General features: G+C 33.9%; 1 protein-coding gene across 5 annotated transcripts in view; it reads right to left on the reverse strand.

Moving 5' to 3' along the window:
* LOC136030431 (protein Aster-B-like) overlaps positions 1 to 24,409 on the reverse strand; it is a 169,362-nt gene that overhangs the window by 62,448 nt on the left and 82,505 nt on the right. For all 5 annotated transcript variants that reach the window (XM_065709410.1, XM_065709408.1, XM_065709411.1 and 2 more), the window contains 2 exons: positions 22,262 to 22,463; positions 4,701 to 4,910 (listed from right to left, as the gene is read on the reverse strand). In XM_065709410.1, coding sequence (XP_065565482.1) covers positions 4,701 to 4,910; positions 22,262 to 22,463 — 412 coding nt within the window. The remainder of the gene's footprint in view (positions 1 to 4,700; positions 4,911 to 22,261; positions 22,464 to 24,409) is intronic.

Genomic DNA, 24,409 nt, shown 5'->3' on the forward strand with positions numbered 1-24,409 from the left:
GCCGCTTGAACAAACAACAAAGTCGTGAAAGTTGAATAATTTACTCTCTAGTAGAGGATACAATACAAGCGACTGATTCGATAAAATGTTTACGAATCTCTAAAGTGTCTCTGAAATACACCAAAATATACATTTGCCAAGGGAAAAGGGGAATATATAAACTTTCTTCTTTATGTAAATACAACCTTTATGAGGTTATGGTTACTTGTTTAGATAAGAACATTCTTTCGAATAAAAAGGGATACAAAAATCTTATATATGGTCAGACACAAACCATAAGGGCGTACATGGTTCATAATTTTACATAGGAGAAAAAAACAAAATTTTTAGGCATTTCTTACAAAGTTTTTGGTTCGAGGAAAAAATAAAAAAATTACACCATTTACCTCAATAGATTATCTTCATTTTGATGTATAGCGCATGAAACAGTGTTTACAATTCTCGATAGTATCCCTTAACATAATAAATATAAACAACATTTGAAAATGAAAGCAAAATACGAGCATTTACATCTACTTTTTTATGTAAACAGAATCTTTTTGAGGTTGTGGCTGTAGTAGTCTTTAAGCTAGAGGCACTAAAACAGTTTTTGCTCCAATCATAACAAGAAAAAATTTTTACCGCATACCATTATATTTGGTAGTCTTTGGGCTAGCGGTACTAAAAAAGTTTTTGCTCCAATCATAACCCGAAGAAATTATTTACCGTATTCCATTATATTTGGTAGTCTTTGGGCTAGCGGTACTAAAACAGTTTTGCTCCAATCACAGCCCGAAGAGATATTTACCGTATTCCATTATATTTGGTAGTCTTTGGGCTAGCGATACTAAAACAGTTTTTGCTCCAATCATAACCCGAAGAAATTTTTTACCGTATTCCATTATATTTGGTAGTCTTTGGGCTAGCGGTACTAAAACAGTTTTGCTCCAATCATAGCCCGAAGAGATTATTTACCGTATTCCATTATATTTGCTAGTCTTTGGGCTAGCGGTACTAAACCAGTTTTTGCTCCAATCATAACCCGAAGAGATTATTTACCGTATTCCATTATATTTGCTAGTCCTTGGGCTAGCGGTACTAAAACAATTTTTGCTCCAATCATAATCCGTCATCCTTTTCTCTTATGAAGTACATATGCTTCTGAATACACTTTTATATATTAATATATATAATATATTATATAATATATACTATATATATATATACTTTTATATATAATAATATATATAAATAGTATACATAGTATATATATACTTTTATATAATATACTTTTGAATAAAATCCGCCAAATAACTCTTTCTACCATTCTAACTAATTTATAGAATGTTTTTAAATGTGAGATAAGCCCTTTTGCATAGGGATTGACATTATTTTCGTTGCATGGAAGCTTTTTGTCGAAAACAAGGCTTCTACTGCAAGGAATATGAGAACACAAGTGAAAACAGCCTATTTTTTTGGCTTAGTGTGGATGAGCCAGAAGTTTTTTAAGAGAAAGAGTCTGTTACTTCGTGAAAGTGAGTAAAAACCAAATAAAGACTGTTGCTAAATTGTGCGCATTCTCCTTCAATTTTTTAATTTCCCCATATCCGCAGAGTTAATGCCCAAAAATGAATTTGTTATGTCTCGCCTAGCTACAGATACCACTTATTTGGATGAACATTTTGATCAACTGCTTTATTTTGCAGGGTTTGTAGGACAGTATCTAGGACAAAAGGACAAACTTTCCCTCACAGATAACTTTGCAACACCTTTCTTTTCTTTGTCACGGCTGCTGTCCAAGAACCAGCCTAAAAAAACACCTCTTTTAAAAATTTTATTTTTTATAAACCTATTTCTTACCCAAATAATTAGTTATATTTAGTCACGTATTAATCATATTAAGTTCGGATCTAGAGGAAAAAAAGAAGAAAGTTTCAAGGAGACATCAAATACATCAGCATAAATGAAGTCAATCGAGCATGTTCTTTCCGTAAAATTTAGAACAATCCTGTCTCAGTGCTGACCTTGCTTGGAAATAATTTACAGCTACCATTTGACTTTAGAAGGATCATAATTCTTTGTGAAAAAAAAAGAAAAGAAAAGGGACCAGGGAGATTGTAAGAAAGGCAAGAGGGCTGAAATAAATTGCCGTGATTAATTGCAGCGACACATTTTGGCGATGATTTGAAAATTCATTGGGAATCTTGTTCATTACTATTTTGATAAAAACTGATAGTGCTCACTAAAATTGCATCGATTTCCCCCTTTTGCAAAGTGGATCCGGAGTGTGCTTCATTTTTTAAGTAGCAAATCCAAGTTAAGTTGAATAAACTAAACTCTTTCCATGATCTGTGTTTTCGAAAATACCCGCTAAATCGGCACCGTTTCAATGCTGAAGCACATAATCTATGCTGATTTTGGCTCTCTAGCCCTTACGACTCTGCCGCCAAATAATTATACTGAAGAAGCAAAGCCTTTGTAAAGTCCGTGCAGCAATTTCACTAAACATCTTTTAATTATTAGTTTCAAATTGATTTTTATTGAGGAATTTTTTATTGTGAATTATTTTTATATTTTGGTTACTAGTATGTTTATATTAATATTTCGTTGACGACAGAAGGGCTGCGTTGTCTTCGCAGTTGATTATATAAAATAGGAGACTAGTTACAAGTTGATGATAACGCAGAAAACTGTACCTGTTTCATTTTGTAATCTTATTTGTTAAAAACTCACAGCTGGAATCCCAAACTGAAAAGCTTATCTTATTTTTACAATAAGAAAAACCTCTCCTGGTTTTTGCCTTGGCCTTTTTTCAAAGGCCAAAATTATTTTTTGGGCCTTTTTTCGTCTAACTTACGATCCTTACGTTATGAATAAATAGCTTAGAATTTTGAGTTCTCTCAAATGACCTCAAATATAAGGACACCACAAATTTGTTAAAGATTGACAAAAAAAAACACAAAAATTTGATGTTTCAAAATAATTTAGGAGAAATAAATATCACCGTGTATTCTTAACAGTCCTCTACAGTCATATGTTTTGGACTATTGTATTTTAAGTTCTGGCGTATTTATAATTAAATTGTTAGGCTACTGGAGAAAATAGATTATGCTAATTTAAATATATTAAAATAATAAATTCCAAATTAAACCTAAGTCAGTTCACATAATGGGGCCAATTCATATAATTAGTTAACGTATAGCATTCGGCCTTGAATGATTGACTAAGTCAAGTTAATCTCACGAAAAGAGGATAGAGCTTTTTTTATATACAAAATATCAATATATATAACACTGATTTTTGTTTTTCTCAATGTATGAATTTCGTAACAGCAAAACAACAATTTTTATAAATATAGTATGTTGCTACAAATAGACATTTCAAAAACAAATTGATCTTTGTTATCTTGTTATGATAATTATGCAACTGTTTGCTCACTTTAGCAATCCATTCTCCTGAGATATTTTTAGTAATATCTTCTAGCAGAGATCTCAAGTAGAATGATTTCTAAGATGTATTTCCAGTAATATATTTTATTCCTTTTCACGTCGGAAAAAATAAATTATGACAAAATAGTTTTGGAAAAATAGTATTTATAAAAGGGATCTGTATCAATTTCAGATAAGATTAAAAAAAATCTGGACTATGAGCTACGTCAGTCACAACTGAGTTTCCGAGATACGATGCTGTGTTTGGTAGCTTTAGCTTCAAAATAAATTTTGAATAAAATTAATTCTCACTAGACAATTTGTTTAAATACATTATTTTTCATTTTAATGCTGCAAACAATAATTTTCGTTTTTACCTGTAAAGCTTTAAGACAAAATATAGTCGTCCCCAAATGGTTTGGGAGAATGTAGTAAGGAAATATTTTAGGGAAATAAGAACTTTTTGGGAAGAATTTTTGTAAAAGAGGGAAGGTTAGAATAGAATAGGACGGAAGAGGAGGATGCGTAGCTGTGTTGGCCTCAGGCGGCTTGGTGCTGCAGTGAGCTGTTAGAAGCAGTAGTAATATTACCAAAATTCCCAAAGACTTATATTACGAGCTGGTCAAAAAAAGAGGGAGGTACAGATTCGGCGGCCTCTACCCTGTGTATGTTCCTGATTTCAATATTGTATTTTATTTCCCTTGTTGAATTTTTAGTATCATATTTGACTGGAATATTTCAAGTTTTCTATTTAATGTGATTTGACCAATTTTCAAAGAGATGATGTTCTTTCTTGCTCTATGTCATCTATGTTCTGTCTTTCTTTGTTTGGCTTCTAAGTAAATACTTCAATGACCTGATTGTTGACTATTGTAAATCCTTACTTGACTCTTGATTTGTACAAAATTTAAAGAACAAGGATCTACAATGAATATGTGTAGCAAATTTTCTTCTAATGTGAAAGCCAAAAATACTATTAAAACATTGAAATTTTTTCAGGTTTGACTGTAACAAAAAAAATAATAAAAAAAATAAAGACGAACAACGCTGCGATGCTATTACTTAATAATGATCGCAACGCCAAGCTGCCTCATCTCAACCCGGCTGCGTATGCCCCTCCTTCGTCCCAATCTGTTTAGAACCTCACTCTTTATACTCTACCATGAACTTCCTATCTTACTATCTAGGCTGCTTTTCGTTTGGTCAAAGACGAATTACCAAAAAGCACTATAGATATAATATCATTTATATTTTAAAGTGTTAATGATCAAAATATACTAAAAAAAATCTCACCTTTCCAAATATTCTTTTGAATTCTTCTGATCTGGATTTATAGGTTGGATTAAACACATTTGACAGTGTACTTCTTTTCCGTTTCTCTTTATCTGAGCTTCCACTACTCTTTTCTTTCTTGTCTTTGCCCCCGAACTGATCCCCAGGCGATGAACGAAGAACCACAAGATCAACAGATCTGGCAGAATCAGACGAGCGACTAAGATTGTCCTGTGAAAAAGAAAAGGAGGCAAATGAAAAAGGGGTGCCAAAGATACAGTCCGATGGTGGAGACCGTGGTAATTCAAAAGGCGATATGTTACAGGAGGGCAGAAAAATCAAATAATGTACATTTTTTTTAATTGCTAGTCAGCAGATGTTTGCAAGAAAGGCTATTTTAGGCGTCCACATAGGGTAGGAACAATTTTGATTATAGCCCAATATTTCTGAGCATTTGCATTTGGTAAAGACAGACTACTAAATACATATTTTGTGAATACGACAATATGAAATTTTACAACTTTTCCCAAAACAGTGGGATATTCGCCATGTATTTGTTTTGCTTCAATGTATTTAAAAGTAAATGCTGCTATTTCTTAGGTTGTCAAACAGTTCGTGGTAACGAACTGTAGTAAAGAGCGACCCGGCTCAATAGTAAACGAAACTCTAAAAAACGGAATTTCGATGCTAAAAGATATATCAAAAGAATCGGGATTTTTATGCTGATTTTAAATATATAAGTTTCATAGAATTTAGTCTTTGTCATTAAAAGTTACGAGCCTGAGAAAATTTGCCTTATTTTGGAAAATAGGGGGTAACACCCCCTAAAAGTCATAGGATCTTAACGAAAATCACACCATCGCATTCAGCGTATCAGGTTAACCCTATAGAAAAAATTTCAAGGTCCAATCTACAAAAATGTGGAATTTCGTATTTTTCGCCATAAGACAAATCACGGGTGCGTGTTTATTTGTTTGTTTGTTTTTTTCCCAGGGGTCATCATATCGACCAAGTAGTCCTAGAGTGTTGCAAGAGGACTCATACTAACTGAAATGAAAAGTTCTAGTGCCCTTTTTAAGTGACCAAAAAATTGGAGAGCACCTAGGCCCCCTCCCACGCTCATTTTTTCCCAAAGTCAATGGATCAACATTTTTAGATAGCCATTTTGTTCCGCATAATCGAAAACCATAATAACTATGTCTTTGGGGATGACTTACCCCCACAGTCCATGGGGGACGGGCTGCAAGTTACAAACTTTTACCAATGTTTACATACAGTAATGGTTACTGGGAAGTGTACCGACGTTATCAGGGGGATTTTTTTGGTTTGGGTGTGGGGTTCAGGGGAGGGGGCTATATGGGAGGATCTTTCCTTGGAGGAATATTTCGTGGGGGAAGAGAAATTCAATGAAAAGGGCGCAGGATTTTCTAGCATTACTATTAAAAAAAAACAATGAAAATATAAACATGAAAGTTTGTTTTTTCAATTGAAAGTAACGAGAAGTATTAAAACGAACAGAGATTATTACGTACATGAGGGGTTCTAAAAATACTTTAGCATAAAGAGCGAGGTATTTAGGAGGAGATAAATACTTCGTTCTTTATGCTAAAAATTTTTTAAAGTAATTTCAACTATTTATTCTACGGCCTTTCTGATTCAGGGGTCATTCTTAAAGAATTGGGACAAAACAAGATTTAGTGTGAAGAGCGAGGTATTAACGAGGGGACCAACCCCTCATATATATAATCAAAAATATAATAATATAAAAGTTTGTTACGTAAGTTAATTCTTAAGTTACGTATATTTTCAACTAATAAAAACGTTCATTAAAAATTAAAAGATCTAGTTGCCTTTTTAAGTAACCGAAAAATTGAAGGGCAACTAGGCCTCCTTCCCCACCCCTTATTTCTCAAAATTGTCTGACCAAAACTAAGAGAAAGCCATTTAGACAAAAAAAAATTAATATGCAAATTTCATTTTAATAATTTATACACGGAGAGCCAAAATCAGACATGCATTAATTAAAAAACTTTCAGAAATTAAATAAAAAAAAAAGTTTTTTGAAATGAAAGTAAGGAGCGACATTAAAACTTAAAACCAACAGAAATTACTCTGTATATGAAATGGGTTGTCCCCTCCGCAATCCCTCACTCTTTACGCTAAAGTTTGACTCTGCCACAATTCTGCTTTTTAAAACAATTAAAAGCTTTAGCGTAAAGAGCGAGGGATTGCGGAGGGGACAACCCATTTCATATACGGAGTTATTTCTGTTCGTTTCAAGTTTTAACGTCACTCCTTACTTTCAATTGAAAAAACTAGTTTTTTATGTAATCTCTACCATAAGCTAGTTGAAATTGCTGAAATCAGTGATAGGCTATTGCATTTTGCAGGTTTATGTCCACCCACAGAGGGAGGGGGAGGAGCGGCTTCCTCAAGATTTTTTCGACCAACGCTGTCAAAGCACACAAAACGGAAAAAGTATGGGACGATATTTTAGATCACTAGGACAAATTTTCGGAGCGTTTCATGTTTATATTTTCAGGTTTAACTTTAAGATTGCACAATATATTTATTTTGAATGAATATTAAGGTCAATATTATCCAAAAGAAATTTTAGAATCCCCAATTCGACAAAAATGCATCGGAAATCCTGGTAGATTTGGCCTTGAAGTGTCAATACCGAGATGACTAGAATCTCCAATAAATTCAGTAAAGCTTCCACTTATGGTACATATGCATAGTGGAGAGGAGTGCTTTGTCCCTGTACCTTCTACCCCCCCCCCCCCAAAAAAATCATGATTTTACACTTATTTCCCTGTAATTCTTTATATTCCCCTTGATTAACCAGTTTTTAGAGTTTTCATTTATGTTTGCACCCTCCTGCAATAAAGGTTTACGCGTAAATGTCTGTTACTACGGTGGACAATATATCATACCAAACAGCTCGTGGTGAACTGTAGTAAGGAGCAACCTGGCTCAATAGTAACCGAAACTCTAAAGAATGGAATTTTGATACCAATAGTTACATCAAAAGAATCGCATTTTAATGCTGATTTTAAATATGTAAGTTCCATCAACTTTAGTCTTACCCATCAAAAGTTATGAGCCTGAGAATATTTACATTATTTTAGAAAATAGGTGGAAACACCCCCTAAAAGTCATAGAATCTTAGCAAAAATCACAACACCACATTCAGCGTATTAGAGAACCCCACTGTAGAAATTTCAAGCTCCTATCGACAAAAATGTGGATATTCGTACTTTATGCCAGAAGACCGGGTGCGTGTTTATTTTTATTTTTTTTTTTTTTTCCCAAGGGTGATCAGATCGAACCAGAGGTCCTAGAATGTTGCAAGAGGGCTCATTCTAACGGAATTAGAAGTTCTAGTGCCCTTTTAAGTGACCAAAAACATTGGGGGGCACCTAGGTCCCCTCCCATTCTCATTTTCCCCCAAAGTCACCGGATCAAAATTCTGAGATAGCCATTTTATTTACCATAGTCGAAAAACCTAATAACTATGTCTTCGGGGACAACTTACGCCCCCACAGTCCCCGTAGGAGGGGCTGCAAGTTACAAGCTTTGACCAGTGTTTACATATAGTAATGGTTATTGGGAAGTGTAAAGACGTTTTCAGGGGGATTTTTTTGCTTTGAGAGGAGGGGAGAAGTTGAGGGGGGTTACATGGGAGGATCTTTCCATGGATAAATTTGTCATGGGGGAAGAAAATTTTAATGAATTCTCATTGAAATTAAAAAAAAAAACAATGAAAGAAGAAAAACGAAAAGTTTTTTCAACTGAAAGTAAGGAGCAGCATTTAAACTTAAAACGAACAGAAATTATTACGCATATGAGGGATTCACCTCCTCGTGATTCCTCTCGCACTTTACGCTAAAGTATTTTTAGTTATTTCAACTATTTATTCTACGGCCTTTGTGATTCAGGGGTCATTCTTAAGGAATTGGGACAAAATTTAAGCTTTAGTATGAAGAGCGAAGTATTGACGAGGGGGTGAATCCCCTCATATACGTAATAAATACATACGAATATAGAAGTTTGCTACGTAAGTTAAGCATATTTTTTACTAATGAAGACGTTCGTAAAAAATAAAAAGTTCTAGTTGCCTTTTTAAGTAATCAAAAATTGGAGGGCAACTAGGCCTCCTCCCCTGTTCCTTTTTTTCTCAAAATCTTCCGATTAAAACTATGAGATAGCCATTTAGCCAAAAAAAATATATATATACGAATTTCGTTTTAATTATTTATATGCGGAGAGCCAAAATCAAAACATGCATTAATTCAAAAACGCTCAGAAATTAAATAAAAGAAGTTTTTTTTTAACTGAAAGTAAAGAGCGACATTGAAACTTAAAACGAACAGAAATTACTCCGCATATGAAAAGGGCAGTTGCCTCCTCAACGCCCCACTCTTTGTGTTTTTCATTTAATCCTGAAGAAGACGCGACATATGCAATCCTACAATATAAACAAGAAACTAGTGACCAATTAAAATATAATAAAGTCCTTGTTTTACATTAATATGTACTAAAAGTTCGACACCACAACAGACATCACCATGGGTATCAATTATTTCATTTCCGGGAATGGCTGGAGGAGGCATTTACGCACAAACTTGTTGTGGAGAGAGCAAGGTTTCAATGGCAGACATGTAAAAAGGAACTTTTTTGGAATGAAAAAAAATTCGGACACCTAATGATAATAATAAAAAAAAAATCCCTAATTTGAAGGCCAGGTCCATACAAATTTGTAATCGATGATTTGGCAAGGACAGAGGTAGTTACACTTGCTTCTCGGGGCCAACCCCTACACTAGGGTTATTTATGCATTGGTAGCATTGGTAGACGTGGAGTTTGGTTCCTGTTTTCGATTTTGAGGTTTCCCGCGTGATGGGTTGAGATCATTTTCCTCTAAAACTTTCTCTCCAAATTAGTAGGCTATCTCAATTGACTTCTCTCTCTACCATGCTAGCTGCAAACTCAAGCCCTAGGGGCAAAAATGTTGCGTCAGGATTGGTCTGAGGAAGAAACTAAAATGCTTAAGCTCGATTTTGTTCAGAAGAGATTTTGGACAATTTAAAAGTTTCAAGTGACAGTTCTTTGGACCCCAATGTAGTTGCAGTGTCACTGACGCAGTTTCTCCATGAAGAGGTGGGCCGAGCTCTAAAATCAATACCGCCGAAAATGGGTCCTTTCGATGATGAGTGCAAACTCAGCTAGGTTTATTAGTTTATTAAAGAAGGTAAAAAAAAATGCTACTGGGTCAAAGGAACGAAATGATGCCCTGCTAGCATTTAGATTGGCTAGAAAGCAACACAAGTCTTTAGTAAAGAGGAAGAAACTTATAAACCTAATTAAAGAACAAGAAAATTGTTTTCAAGCCTACAAATCGGACAGCATGAAAGAATACTGAAAGTCCTTGTATGCGCCGCGTGACAATTCAAAGGTGGTTCCGGACGTTAATTCCCGGCCAAGATACTACGAAAACCTGGAGGGTCACAAGGACTTAGCCACCCCACCCATTTACCCGCATGGGTATACAGAGTTGACTGATTCAGCTGCTAATGAATTCCCCCACCCAGTGAATTCTTACCAACTCAGACAGAAGATATATGAGGAAGAGTTGAAGAAAAGTATTAGAGTCTCTATGGAGGATCTTCTCAAGGCACTAACGGAATCCCCTCTACTGCGTATAAAGTATTAATAAGATCCCTATTGCCGATTCTAAGTCTATTAAATGCAGTCCAATTTTCGTGCAGATGGCGAGCAGCGTCGAATATGTCGACAATAAAGACGTTACTTAAAAACGGTGACCGCATGATGCAGAGTAAAAATCACCCAATAAGCCTAGTGCCAACTATTAGTGAATTTTGAAAAAGGTTTTGGATACTAAATTGGGATGCTGGCTAGATATGGGAAATATTATACGTGAGAAACAGGGGGGATGTCATAAGGGATACTCAACAACTGACCAGGTTATTCTACTTGGAGCTCTCATGGGGAAATATTGCGGGGGAAAGGTTAAGCTCTATGTCGCTTACCTCGACATTGAGAAAGAATTTGATAGCATATCTAGGTCCATTTCGTTTTGCTATCTGGTTAAAATAGGGCTACCTAGGCCATTTAACAAATTATTAATTAGCATGTATGAGATTACTTTATCAATAGTTATCATTGCTAAACAAAGAGTATCTAGGCCATTCAGAACCTTTGAAGGAATCCGTTAAGAAGGCACACTGTCACCGAAGCTCTTCACTTTATACATTAATGAGTTGGTAGAGTACCTTGAACAGATATAGGCCCCGGCCGTCTCACTTTTGATTACTCTATTTTTTTTGTTTACTCTTTGTTGATGACACGTCGTGTGATGACACGTGGCTAAGTCAGGCGAGGAGCTTCAAACTCTCTTGGATTTAGCTGAAGCTTATTTAGAACAAAGAAATTGAAGCTAAACGCATCTAAGACCAAGATTGTCATCTTTCATAGCGGTAAACCAAACGGACAGCATGATTGTCATTTACTTATAAAGGCGAGTCAATAAAGGCAGGCCCTAGATATAAGTACTTGGGATACGTGCTCGCAGCAAACGGGAACTGGACCGAACATATTAAGTAGATGATTTCTCGTGGAAAGGCAGCTGCATAAGCACCCCTTTATGACTAATTTCCCACCGGTTGCCCAATATGGCATGAGTTGTGGGGGGCCACTATAGTGACACAATTGGAGTCTCTACAGTATATGTATTTTAAAAAAGTGATTGGCTAGGATAATAATTTTAGTAGTTTGGTTCTTAGAGGTGACCTGGGTTTACCTAACTTGCATCATAAGAGAATTATATACATTATCAAGTTTTGGTTTCAGGTATTGCATTCGCCAGATAACCATCAAGCGAAGGCGGCTTATAATGAGATGTTGAAATTCTCCTAGAAAGGTTACATGGCCAAAACAGTTTAAAGCCAGCTGGATAAAACAGGTTTCTTACGGGCATGAAATAAAGGCCGGGGTCCCAATTGCAAATCTGGTGATTTCCTTAAATTGCTGGATTCGCGGCTTAGGGACCAGGTAATCCAGGTCTGGCTTGCTGATGTTGAGAAGTCAGTTACTTTAAGGTTTTATAAGCAGATTAAAGTAGTGTATAGAGGGGAATTTCACTTGAGACTGAACCTACCATGGAGAGTGATGAAATGTTGGCTGTAGGTGCGAGAAAATTGTTTACCATTGCGTAGAGGACGCTGTAATTCTTACGATGTTGTTGGCCCGAGAGGTAAGGGTGCCTGCCCCACTTGTGGGGAGTATGGGGATAACCTGGAACATTTTATGAGTAACTGCCAAAGTTTGGAGAATTTAAGAATTTTTTTTTTCGGGGGGGGGGAGATGCACCACGAATCCCAGATATCTTGGAGACCTCTTCTAGGGAACTAATTATTGCGGTTGAAGGTTTTATAAACAATGTTTTATAGGCACGGAAGTTATGATTTCAAAATGTTGAGTACTACTGTCTGATTTGTTCAATTTATACGTATATATATATATATATATATATATATATATATATATATATATATATATATATATATATATATATATATATATATATATATATATATATATATATATATATAGTTCTGGTTTTTAAATACACGCATATATATTCCCCCTATATACTTATATGTATACATACTTCCCCATAAAGAAATAACTTCTGTTCGCTTTAATGTCACGCTTTCCTTTCATTATAAAAAAAATCTTTCTTTTTTTTTCTATTCGATTTTAATACCACAGCTAGAATACCACAGGGTACTTTCAGATTTACTCCATTTTTAAATTTAAGTTCAATGTGCACATACTAATACTTTGAGTGATAGTCAACCCCGAAAAGGTACACACTTTTAAAAATTTCTCAGGAGGGGATAGGTAGGGGTGTGAGACATCAAAACTAAAATCGTGGTAATCATTTTCACAGTTTTGAATTTTGGGTTTAACAGATTTTTTTACATGGACAAGCCCCCCCCCCTTCCTCTATAGTGTAATAAGCATTGGAGTGCAATCATTTATGTATGACTTAAAATATATCTTCAACAAGAGGAGAGCCATCACCCTACCGAAGCAATATTCTTCGAGAAATATTCCCCAGACTGAAGAGAAATTAGGGGATAGCTTCTCCATCCCTTCCTCCTTTTTCTTCCATGATTGTCAGCAGAATCACTGAAATACAGAAATTTTTGACAAAACAAAAACTTTTTGTGGGTTCAGGAGCCCTCCTCCCACCCCACCCATAGAAAGATTCACTGGCATTCTTATAAAATAGCTGATGCAAAAATATAAATGAGACTTTGCTATGGCACAATCCCTTTCGTCAATCAGGAACGACGCACAAAACTTTTAGTTTTCATTGAAGCGAGCCCTCACCAAATATTCTAGGAGGATTGCTTCATTCACTAGCAATAAAAAAACACGATTTTTGATTACTCTTGTCAAAAGAAAAAAAAAATTTGGCAGTTTTTGATATGCCAAATCAGTTAATGTAATCTTCACTGCAATCCCTCCACTTTTTTCGGTAATTGCCCCTTTCTCTAAAATACGCCATTTTTTCAGGATCGTAGCTTTTCATGGATAATTCTAATTCAGAGAACTTAAATACTTGGAATCACTACAAGAATTAATTTTTTTTCAGTTTCAGTTACTATTAGCATGAGCTACTCTTTATGAACTGTTTGTGGTTTTTCCCTTAGCATCATATCTTCATAATAAATTTATGATCTTGGCCTTCGCCTTGACCCAAGGATTACACACTCACTATATCAATACTGTATTGCATTAAAAAATAGTAATAAGAATTATGAAAAAACGTGATGTCGCGTGTGGAACACTAAGGCAAAAATATAATCCTTTCTCTAATAGAAAGCAGTTTTCCTATTGCGCACCATCAAGAATATATTTAGACTAGCATGCAACATCCTGATGTTTATTTTTAGTAATTGTTATTTCAAAAGAGATAAATCAACCTAAGGACTAAAAAATCCTCCCATTCATTTTGTGACATATTTCATAAAAGTATATCGTCATACACATGACAAAAGGGCGTATCTCACATTTCCTTTAGTTTACAGAAAAGGAACTTAGTTAATTAAACATTTTAAGAAACAAGTTTTTGATTGAGGATTTGTTTGAGGGTAAAATTTATAAAAATTCGGTACTTGTTAATTAAACGAAATATATGCGAGAATTACTCTTAGTTAGATCTGAGGAAATCGGTTTCATAGCCACAAAGACTAGCGACGGGTGATAGAATAGATGGGAAATATATAAATTGAGCTACATATTTACACATTAGGGGATGGGGGTAAAGTATTTGGATATCATCAAGTTAGAAAACAATTCTTACTCCACAATATGTAGAATAATTGTAGCTAACATATTTTGGATGCAGACCAGCTATACTTTATCCCCCCCCCTTAATGTACAAATACATATCTCAAATTATATATTCCCAGTCTATTCTGTCATTTGTCACTTGTCTTTGTGGTTATGAAACCGGTTTTCTCAGATCTAACATAAGCATAAATTTTAAGTGTGTTTCGTTTAATTAACAAGTACCAAAAATTCTAATATCTGAATAATTTTACCAGAATTATTTATCTATGATGCAATTAATCATATACAACTAAAAATATTAACTAAATATAAATAAATATTCTAACAATGCAAACACTACTATAAAATGAAAATACAATAGCAAAAATACGATACCATTTTTATAATTGTTTTGAATATTATGGAAGTAATATAAATATTATAAAAGTGATGCGATTAAAATAATTAAGCTATAGCTGAATAACATGGCTTCATTTTGTCGCAAAAAGCCTAAGACCAGGCACGTTGATGACAAGTCTTTTTCCTAAGTTTCTTATAGAAAGGCGTCCTAAAACTATTCATAGGGGAATTGTCTACCTACCTCCCTTCTGCTACCATATGAACGTAAGATTTGTGCTACGTTCTGATTATCTGTTTCCAAATATAAACCTGGAAAATCAATGCTACCCAACTTGGCAAGACCTAAGAGGGAAATTGTTTTCTCCCACTAAAACCTATTCCAGAGATAAATTCCACAGATAAAACGGCATATTCCTGCCTTTTGAATAGGCATTTTCCTGCCTATTCAACGGTCTATGGGTTGACTTGGTAAGCCCTCTGTTGCTCAGCAACAAATAATTCAATCAATAAACAAAACAACTACAAACAAACTTAATTGTTAATAAGTCGAGCCCTGTTAGAATAACAATCTTTCGTGTTTTCATTTTCTTTTATATCCCTAATACTTTTTAACTGAAACATGTAACTAACCGTAACTGAAGTAAAAAAATAGACTTTTTCGTACACTTTTCTCATTTTCTTTAAGAAAAAGCAATTTTTTACACTTTCCATCTTAGCTTGTCATGTAGAGGTGTAAATTCAATTTCTATTTGTTTTTCAGGGTTCTTTATAATGTCAAAAATAGAAAGGATCAAAATCTGTAATCACGTTTTTCTCAGAATCAATTTTCGAACAGTAGAACATTTCGCTCTCAGGTCATGTTTACCTTCTATCTATACCTTAAATCTATTCATCCTAATAACCTACTCTCCAAAAAAAGGTTCTGGAATTATCTTACTTTTTTCTTGATTTTTCTCTTCAGTATTCTTTTATTTTCTACAAGCTTTGAAAAAAACATCCCTGTTTTGAAATACTTGCATGTCATTGAGATTCAATAAAACTACGTCTAAAACATAAGTTTTGTCGAACATAATTTTACCTTCTCATTGGTTAGGATTTGCTACTAAAAAAAAAAAAAGAAAAAAAAAAAAAAAAAAAAAAAAAAAAAAAAAAAAAAAAAAAAAAAAAGTCTGAGCGTCTTCGCTTAGCAGTATGGAGCGAAAGCAAAAGAAGACAACTAAGGCTGTCATCAAAGATAGACTTGATAGTGGATTATTTTTAGAATCTCCAGGTTCTAATGGATGACAATCATGATTGTAGCAGTAGTTGCAACCTAGCAAAGGACGAGCCACAGCCAATAGTAACCAAAAATAAAAAAAATGCGTTTAATTGAAATTAGCTGATTAGGAATGGTAATTATTATCTCGATTGATGTTAACAGTAAGATAGTAATTAGCTCCATTAATTGCCAATTACAAACACGTTAATGGCTACTTCTAACTGATTCAAGAATGGTAACTATTATCTCGATTAGTCTTAATAGTGAAATATTATTTCGAAAATAAATTATGAAAAATAACCTGAAACGCCTAAAAAATGGCTTCGAATCTACACAAAAAACACACCAATGGTATTGCCATGACCAAGAATTCTATACGGGAAACTTAGAGTACCCTGGTTTGAAAAACAAGGAAAACCATTTTTTTTTGCGTGAGTAGCACTGATTAAGTAAGTAATTAAAATAAATTAAAATAAGTAAAAGGCCTTGTTTTGCCTAAAAAAGCATTAGAAAGATTAGAAAGGCTAGATAATATTCACATATGAGTGGTGGTAGATACAACTGCATCTAGCTTTGATCTAAGACCTTTGTCAAAGTGTCCCTGATTAAGGGCATTTAGTAAAGAGCGAAAGACTTTTAAGAAAAGATGACTCCTAGAAGGACATCTAAAAAGGAGAATTAAATTAAAAATGTATAACAAGCTGTTTTTGGATAAACAAGAATCATGCACTGCCAAAGTAAAGAGCGAAGTGGGCTCTATCTTTCTTAGTTGTTGTTGTTTTGTTTTTTTCACCAGGACACTTCGTATGAAGATAATTGTCGTATAAACTTTGGAGGGAGCTCTTTCGATTAGAAATTGAAAGTTCCAGTGCCCTTTTCAAGAGTCAAAATTGATTGGAGGGCAACCAGTCTCTCTCCTGTGCCTCTTTTTTCCCCAAAGACGACGAAATTTCGAGATAGCAATTTTGTTGAGCATAGTTGAAAGATCCAGCAACTATGTCTCTGGAGATGTCAATCGACCCCCCCCCCATAGCCCTTGGGGCAATGGCTGTAAGTTATGCCATTCATCCATTGTTTGCATATAGTATTTGGTGTCGGGAAACTATAGATGAGAACATAGTTTGCATTTTACTGACAACAAAATACATTTTACATGTTTTATCTTTTTTAACTTTAACAAATCCAAAATTATTAAGACTATCAGGAATGGATACCAGTATATGCATCAAACTGCCAATCTACATTCATTTCTTGTTTTTTTTTTTTTCAGTAATCTTGGTTATGATGGTGATTTTTCCTTTTGTTTTATTTTATAAGAAATAAAAAAAAATATCTCGAAATAAGGTTTGTTTTCAGTAAAATGCAAATTATGTTCTGGTTTTTAGGAGGCACGGGGTGCGTCAGATGTATTCCTCATGGTTTCTGCTTGTTTGACTTGGTTATTGATTGTATTATTTGATCTTTTGGAGTTTCATTTATTTATTGATGGTAATTTATGACAGTCTTACACTTGAAAAATTACTTGACTTTGTCTCTCCGCATCATCGGTTTAATGTTGCTCATAATTTTATTTTATACACTTCTTTGGCGGAAAAGATTTTTAAAATTAATTTAAAGGAATACAAGCTTTGCTCATTATAGACTTATTTCAGGCATTCTAAAACAAAAAAATTGCGAGGAACTTTCTGATTAACAGTCATTAATGACATTCCCTAATAATTCAAAATCTTGCGGGAGAACTATTGATAGTTTTTGAGTCCGAAATTAAAAAAAAAACTTTAAAAACAAAAATGAAACTTCCAAATTTATTCATTTAAGACACATTAATGGTCAACTTAAATGTCTTACATTTTATATTTATTTTGAAGTTGAAATTTGAATTGAAGTTTGTGCTTATACATGAAGGTCCAATTTTTCAACTAATTTGTTTCCGGTACTTGTCCGTAACAATTCCAACCACGGAAACAAATATAGTTTTTGCCTTAAATCCGAAAATCATCAGCTTACAAAGAGGCTACTCACAATGAAATTTTACTGATACAAAGATTTAGCTACAGCTAATTTGAACAAATCGGATTTTCCAAAGAATTTTCTGATTGTTTAAATTAACCTAACTTAACATCATTTTTATACAATCCTAATAAGGGGATTATGCCAGATCTGCCTCTCACTCAACCGGACTTGGTCTTTTCTACAATTTGCCATGGCTTGATGCCCACAACTACTTGATTTTAATTCAAGCGCTAGTTCACTCTCAGTATTGGTAATTCTCATTGTGAATGGAGCCAAAGGAAAATAGAGAAGTTGAGTAGCTCTGGAAATAAACGATTGCGCGAAATTAGGTGAATGTTTTCTTCAATTTCCCGACAAAAGTCAAATGTAGCGGAAAAATCCCTTAAGGAAACAGGTCAAAATATGCTGAAGAAGAACGTGTTTAGGAATTAAATAAAAACATGAGGAGAGGGGATGCAAGTTTAGAAAATCCCTAAATACAGGCAAATTACATAGCAAATATAAGAACTTATAGAACAATCGTTAAAGCTGCCAAGATTAGGAATATGTGAGGCCACTTTCGTTCTCACCATTGCTACAACTGTCCAGATTGCGTTTCCATTTTGGTTACTTAATCCCAATGTTGGAATGTCTAACACCAAGCTAGACCCCCAAATTAGTAAAGTTAAGGGCCCGCAGCTTGCCCCGAGTCTGAGGGAGGAGTTAAGATAGCCATAACCGAGCTGGAGTTAAAGCTAGACATGTAAACACCTCAAATCTCCAATAAAAAAAAATCAGTATTCTCCCTGTTAAAGAATGACCAATCTCAGGAGATCCCTTCGTAGCATAAACCAGCAATAATATAACCGTCTCTATTCCCCTGCACGTTTGGGGGGGGGGACTACTCAGAACATACAATGAAAAACTTAAAGAGTATACTTAATGTAATTAATATATTATACTTGCTCTAATATTATACTTAATGCAGTAATACTTTATTCTTAATTAGGTATACTTAATTCGTGACTATAGCATTAAATATATATATGAGCAAACTAACTAAACAAATAATCGACTATACAATCGTAAAAGAGGGAATTTCGCAAAGGCTTTTGGACAATTCCCCTATTAAATACTTTGATTCATCTACTGAAGTAAACTATTAAAGCAGTACAGTTCGTGAAATTAACTGAAAAAAGGCCCAACAAAGATGTATACATTAAGAAAATATTTTTGGCTTCCCTTAGTTTTCTAGGGACCAACTTTCGGAAAGTTACCCTGCTCTGTAATTTAGAATTAATTTTATTAATGTCAAAATCTTTGGCACTATTTTAAATATTAATTTTTACTATCTCCGACTTAAGAGAAAATTAAATATTTCCCAAACTTTTATTCTTTTTATTCACTAATCTTGTTTCTATTTAAATACTGAATTCATGCTGTCAACTTTAGAAAGATCTGGCGAATACTTCACAAAGAGAAAGGATAGGTCTTAAACTTTTTGACTTTGCTTTGACCTTCAACCTAACTTTTTGACCTACAATCTGAACTTTTATATCAGTGGAACTAAAATGCCCTTTGATGCACAAAAGACAGCGTTGACAATTTGACGCTCGTGAGAAAAGATAAAACGAAAAAAAAGACAAACACGGTAGGACCATTGGGAATAAATGACTTTTTTGTAGTCTTAGAAATGAAAAAAACGACTCAAATACAACTCGTTACTCTGAATTTGAAAACGCAATCCAAAATATTCCATAGTCAACAATTTTTAGATAAACACTTTGAAATACGTTTCCTCCGAGCAATTTGTATGTATTAAGAGTTTTCATACTCAAATTTAACACTTTATAAGAGGTTATAGTGGCGTATACTCAAAGCTGTAATCCAATTTTTACGCTCTTTTTCTTTTCTTCTTTTTTTGTCTAAAAAGCAGACAATTAACCCTAAAAAAGTTGAAAATATGATTATGCAAAAGCCAAAAGTAATGGGAAAAAGCCATTACAATTTAAACTTGGCATGCTAATACTCAACTAAAAATTTTCCATGAAAACCAAATCTCACAAATATTCTGAAATACGTAAAAATTGTGTTAGCCAACAACTCTGTGAAATTTGTTCATAATACTTTATTTCCATATTTTACACTGGAAACTATACTGATTATATTTAGTCCTTTTGGCAAAATTAGCCATTTACTTGTTTTTGGCAAACCCTTTTTTTAACGACTGGATGGCTGTCAAACTGTTGGCCAGGTGGCCAGGCTCCCAGTGGCCAGTTAGTTCGGCTGCACAGTATAATCAAAACGAAAATAAGTTCTTGTACATCGCTCGTGTTTAAAAATATTAATTAAAAAACAAAGGAAAATGGAAAAAAAAACGACTCAAATTGATATCAGAGGCTTGATACAGTAAAGATGCCAGTCAGTCTTTTGGGCGGGCATAAACACCGGGGTTGCCACCGAGGTCAGTTCTTAAAGTGCTACAATAGCCTAAATTTGTGTGCTATATAGCGATTTTCGGTGCTATAGTAAAAAATTGACTTTAATAGTGCTAAAATAGAGTTAAAGTAGCACTTCCTTGCTATTTTAGCAACCCTTAGCACGTGCTACAGTGCTACACATTATAAAATAGTGCCAAAATAGCACTTTCGTTCTACAGTTGGCAACCCTGATACACAAAGAGTTTGTATCGAGCGGATAAGAGGGGGAAGAGTTAATTGAAACTAGAAAAAATACGAGTTATATTAGATTTATAGTTTATAAAAGGTAGAAGAAAAAAGAGATTTTGCAGAGGGGCAGAGCCCTTCCCCTAAGTACTTCAGATTTCTGACATTTCAGGTTATTTAGGGCATCTTTTCCGAATTCATGCAAAATCAAGAGCAAAGAAACACAGCATTGGAAATACTGCCAGACAGTTGGAGGTAAAAAAAAGACTTGAAGCATAAAGTATAATGCGTTTATATGTATGCGCGGACTGTTTATGGGCTAATTGTTTTACTTTCGAAATCAGTAAGCTTTGTCTACTCCTCTTCGACCAAGGATTGTTAAGTTCCTGTTCATTTGGAATGATGGAACTGGTGAAGTTTTTGAAGTTAAAATAATTATATTTGAAAAAGAAAAAAAAACTATTTTAATATAGTAAATTTTGGCAACGGGCATTAAAAGAAAAATCTTTATTATTGTAAACAAAATAAACGTATAATTAGCAAAAAAAGAGGGAAAAGTCAGTCTTCGGGAAATTTGATAATTTAGTAGATTTTTAGAGACAAAAAGTCATGTCTTTTCACTAGAAATTTCAGGGGGGGGGAAATATTGTATCAGAATTCTAATATGCATCGGAAAAAGTTGAAAAAATGGGAAAATTTAGTCTACAAGAAATTTGATAATTTAGTAGATTTTGGAGACAATAAGTCTTGTCTTTTCACACGAAATTTCAAGGGGGAAAATATTGTATCAAAATCCTGATACACACAGAAAAAAGTTGAAAAAATGCAAAAAAAACTGGAAAATTTAGTCCCCGGGAAATTTGATAATTTAGTAGATTTTTGGAGACAAAGTCTTCTCTTTTTCACTTGAAATTTCAGAGGGGGGAGGGAATATTGTATCAAAATCCTGATATGCATAGAAAAAAGTAAAAAAAAAGCAATGGAAACAATTGGAAAATTTAGTCTTCGGGAAATTTTATAATTTAGTAGATTTTTGGAGACAAAATGTCTTGTCTTTTTCACTTGAAATTTCAGAGGGGAAAATATTCATCAAAATCCTGATGCGCATAGAAAAAATTTGAAAAAAATACATATAGAAAATTGTGAACAAACATCAAATATAAAGCTTTCTTGAACTTTCAAAAATAACAAAAAAAAACTGTTTGTCTTTGAGACATGCATTTCATTTCAAAGTTTCTTCCAAGTCGGTTTGAAAAAGTTGAATGAATAAAGTAAAGTCAATATCTATTATGAACAGGACCGTATCCATGATTCTTTTCAGGAAGGATTATTTTTTAGGGAGGGGGGAATAGAGCAAAAACTTAAAAAATCATCAAAACTAGTTTATATGCATTTTGTTACGTTCTTACGATCCGCACAAACGTTTCGAGGGGGGGGTGAAACCCTCTAACCCCTCCCTCTAGACATGGCTTTAATTATGGACTTGAAACAATTAATTTCCTAAATAATTGACGATCTGCATTGTCTCTGGTAATTTTCAGTTGGTCTGTGATTGCTGGTAAGCTGAAAATTGTCTTCTCTTTACCAATTCATGGAAAAAAAAAATCGAAAATCGAGAAATGAGAGCGAATCGAAGCATAACGGGCTTTTTAGGAAAAGTTTATTAATTTAATTTTCAAAATCAATTATTTTCGCATCCAAAAATTCCACCCCTTCCCCCAATTTTGATATCTTCTTCCGGTATTTTCATTGCAAAATTGCTTTTTTGGTATTTTATTGACTAAAATGGATAAAAATAACGAAATAAATTTTTTAATATGCATTTCCCCCCTAAATTTCCGTGGATTAACGCCACTGCTGCCACTAAAATTTCTGTAAAATATGTAAAAAAAAATCCTGAAGCATAACTTAAGCAAATGTTTCTGCAGCATTTAATATACCTGTGTATCATTGTAATTATCACTTCTTTCCAAAGACAGAAGACCCTTTTCTGATACGCTACCCTGACAGGATGCAGTAACAGACTTGCTTAAATCTTTACTGCACAGTGAGCAGCGCCGGCTCGTATCTGCACTAGAGGTTTGAAGACTTTCCTTCCCAGTGCTTTCACTTCGGGTTATCGCAGCATCATAACTTTGAGCCCTAGAACAGTAAAATTAATAAAGTAAGTCTTGACAATTGGGGATCCAAACTGACTAATCGTAAAATTCCTAGAAAGTTTTCTAGTACCACATATGAAATTTCATATGAAAATTTCAAATTATATGAAAATTTCAAAAATGCACTCATATTTTTGACGCAATCATTTTTAAAGCAAGAATTCTTAATGCAGTGTTGTGTACTACATCCCAAAAGTCACCGATATTTTTTACCACATACTTTTGGTGTAATAATTTTTGGGATTCGTTTTCGGCAAGAGATTTTATTCTTTTCTTTGAAGAAAATGCTGTGATTCATTGTTTTTGGAGTCATGGTTTCTTTTTGTGTGTTGAATTTTTTGAGTTACGAGCTAAACAACATGCACTAAACTTTTATGAAAAATATGGGTGTTAGAAACAATAATCTGATTCCACTTTAGAATTCAGTCTACAAAACAGCATAAGAGAACTTTCACAGACAATTAACAGTTTTGTTTTTCCAAATTAAAGTAAAAACCGACTATGCTTCTTCATGACGCAAAAAGTGTTCTCAAAAGACACATTCAAATTAAATTTCAAGGCAACACGGTACCATAAAGAATCACCTTAAACGGTACCATAAAGAATCACCTTAATAAAGACAATTAACAGTTTTGTTTTTTCCAAATTAAAGTAAAAACGGACTATGCTTCTTCATGACGCAAAAAGTGTTCTCAAAAGACGCATTCAAATTAAATTTCAAGGCAACACGGTACCATAAAGAATCATCTTAAACGGTACCATAAAGAATCACCTTAATAAAGACAATTAACAGTTTTGTTTTTCCAAATTAAAGTATAAACGGACTATGCTTCTTCATGACGCAAAAAGTGTTCTCAAAAGACGCATTCAAATTAAATTTCAAGGCAATACGGTACCATAATGAATCATCTTAAACGGTACCATAAAGAATCACCTTAATAAAAACAATTAACAGTTTTGTTTTTCCAAATTAAAGTAAAAACCGGCTATGCTTCTTCATGACGCAAAAAGTGTTCTCAAAAGACACATTCAAATTAAATTTCAAGGCAACACGGTACCATAAAGAATCACCTTAAACGGTACCATAAAGAATCACCTTAATAAAGACAATTACCCGGAAATCTTAGAAAAAGCATTTGAATTCTCGTGTTTTAAGTCAGTTTTGATAAAACTGGGGAAACATTATCAGTTTTGACGACGTCATCAGTTTTGTGTCAGTTTTGGTTAAATATCACTAAAAAGTGTGAATTTAGCTTTTCCAATTTTAAGAATTCTTCTTTTTTCAGGAAGATTCGAGAGAATTTTTTTTCCATAGTTCCACCGAAAGAGTCTTTCAGTAATGTCTTTTAAGAAATATATAACCTTTTATAACCATTTTATGACGTTTTTGAATGTTGCTTAATTTTATACGTTTATATTCGTTTGTAATTTATATTCATATTATTCATAAATCTTAATATAAATAGAGAAAAAATTTCGAGACTAAAGTGCTCGTTTACCTAAACGAAAGTTACGGAGGAGACCAAAATAGCGCATGCTTACAGTAAACATTATTATTGGTTCCTTGAAATAAACCGTTTCAAACTAAAATTTATAAGGGCTTTCGTTTATCAATAGTAATTATTATGACTCCAAAAACTTCCAAAGTTCAACTTTATTTGAAACCCGTACAGAGGATTGGTACCGTACAGAGGTAGCACAGATGATTAATGCTCTGTTTGACAATGCAGGGCCCGAGGTTTAAATCCCGCTACTACAGGGTTGGGCGAAAAGGGTTGCTACCCGTTTCTGTAAAAAGACTCAGCAACTGAAAGGCCAATTCGACGCCCTATGCCCTATCAAAGGATCTGAAGGATCTTGACACTATTTTGGTATTGGATGCAATTTCCAAAGTAAATACGGCAGGCATTGGATTCACGTTAGTCCTAG

The sequence above is a fragment of the Artemia franciscana genome, chromosome 8 (genome assembly GCF_032884065.1).
Source record: "Artemia franciscana chromosome 8, ASM3288406v1, whole genome shotgun sequence".
Classification (NCBI taxonomy): Eukaryota; Metazoa; Arthropoda; class Branchiopoda; order Anostraca; family Artemiidae; genus Artemia; species Artemia franciscana.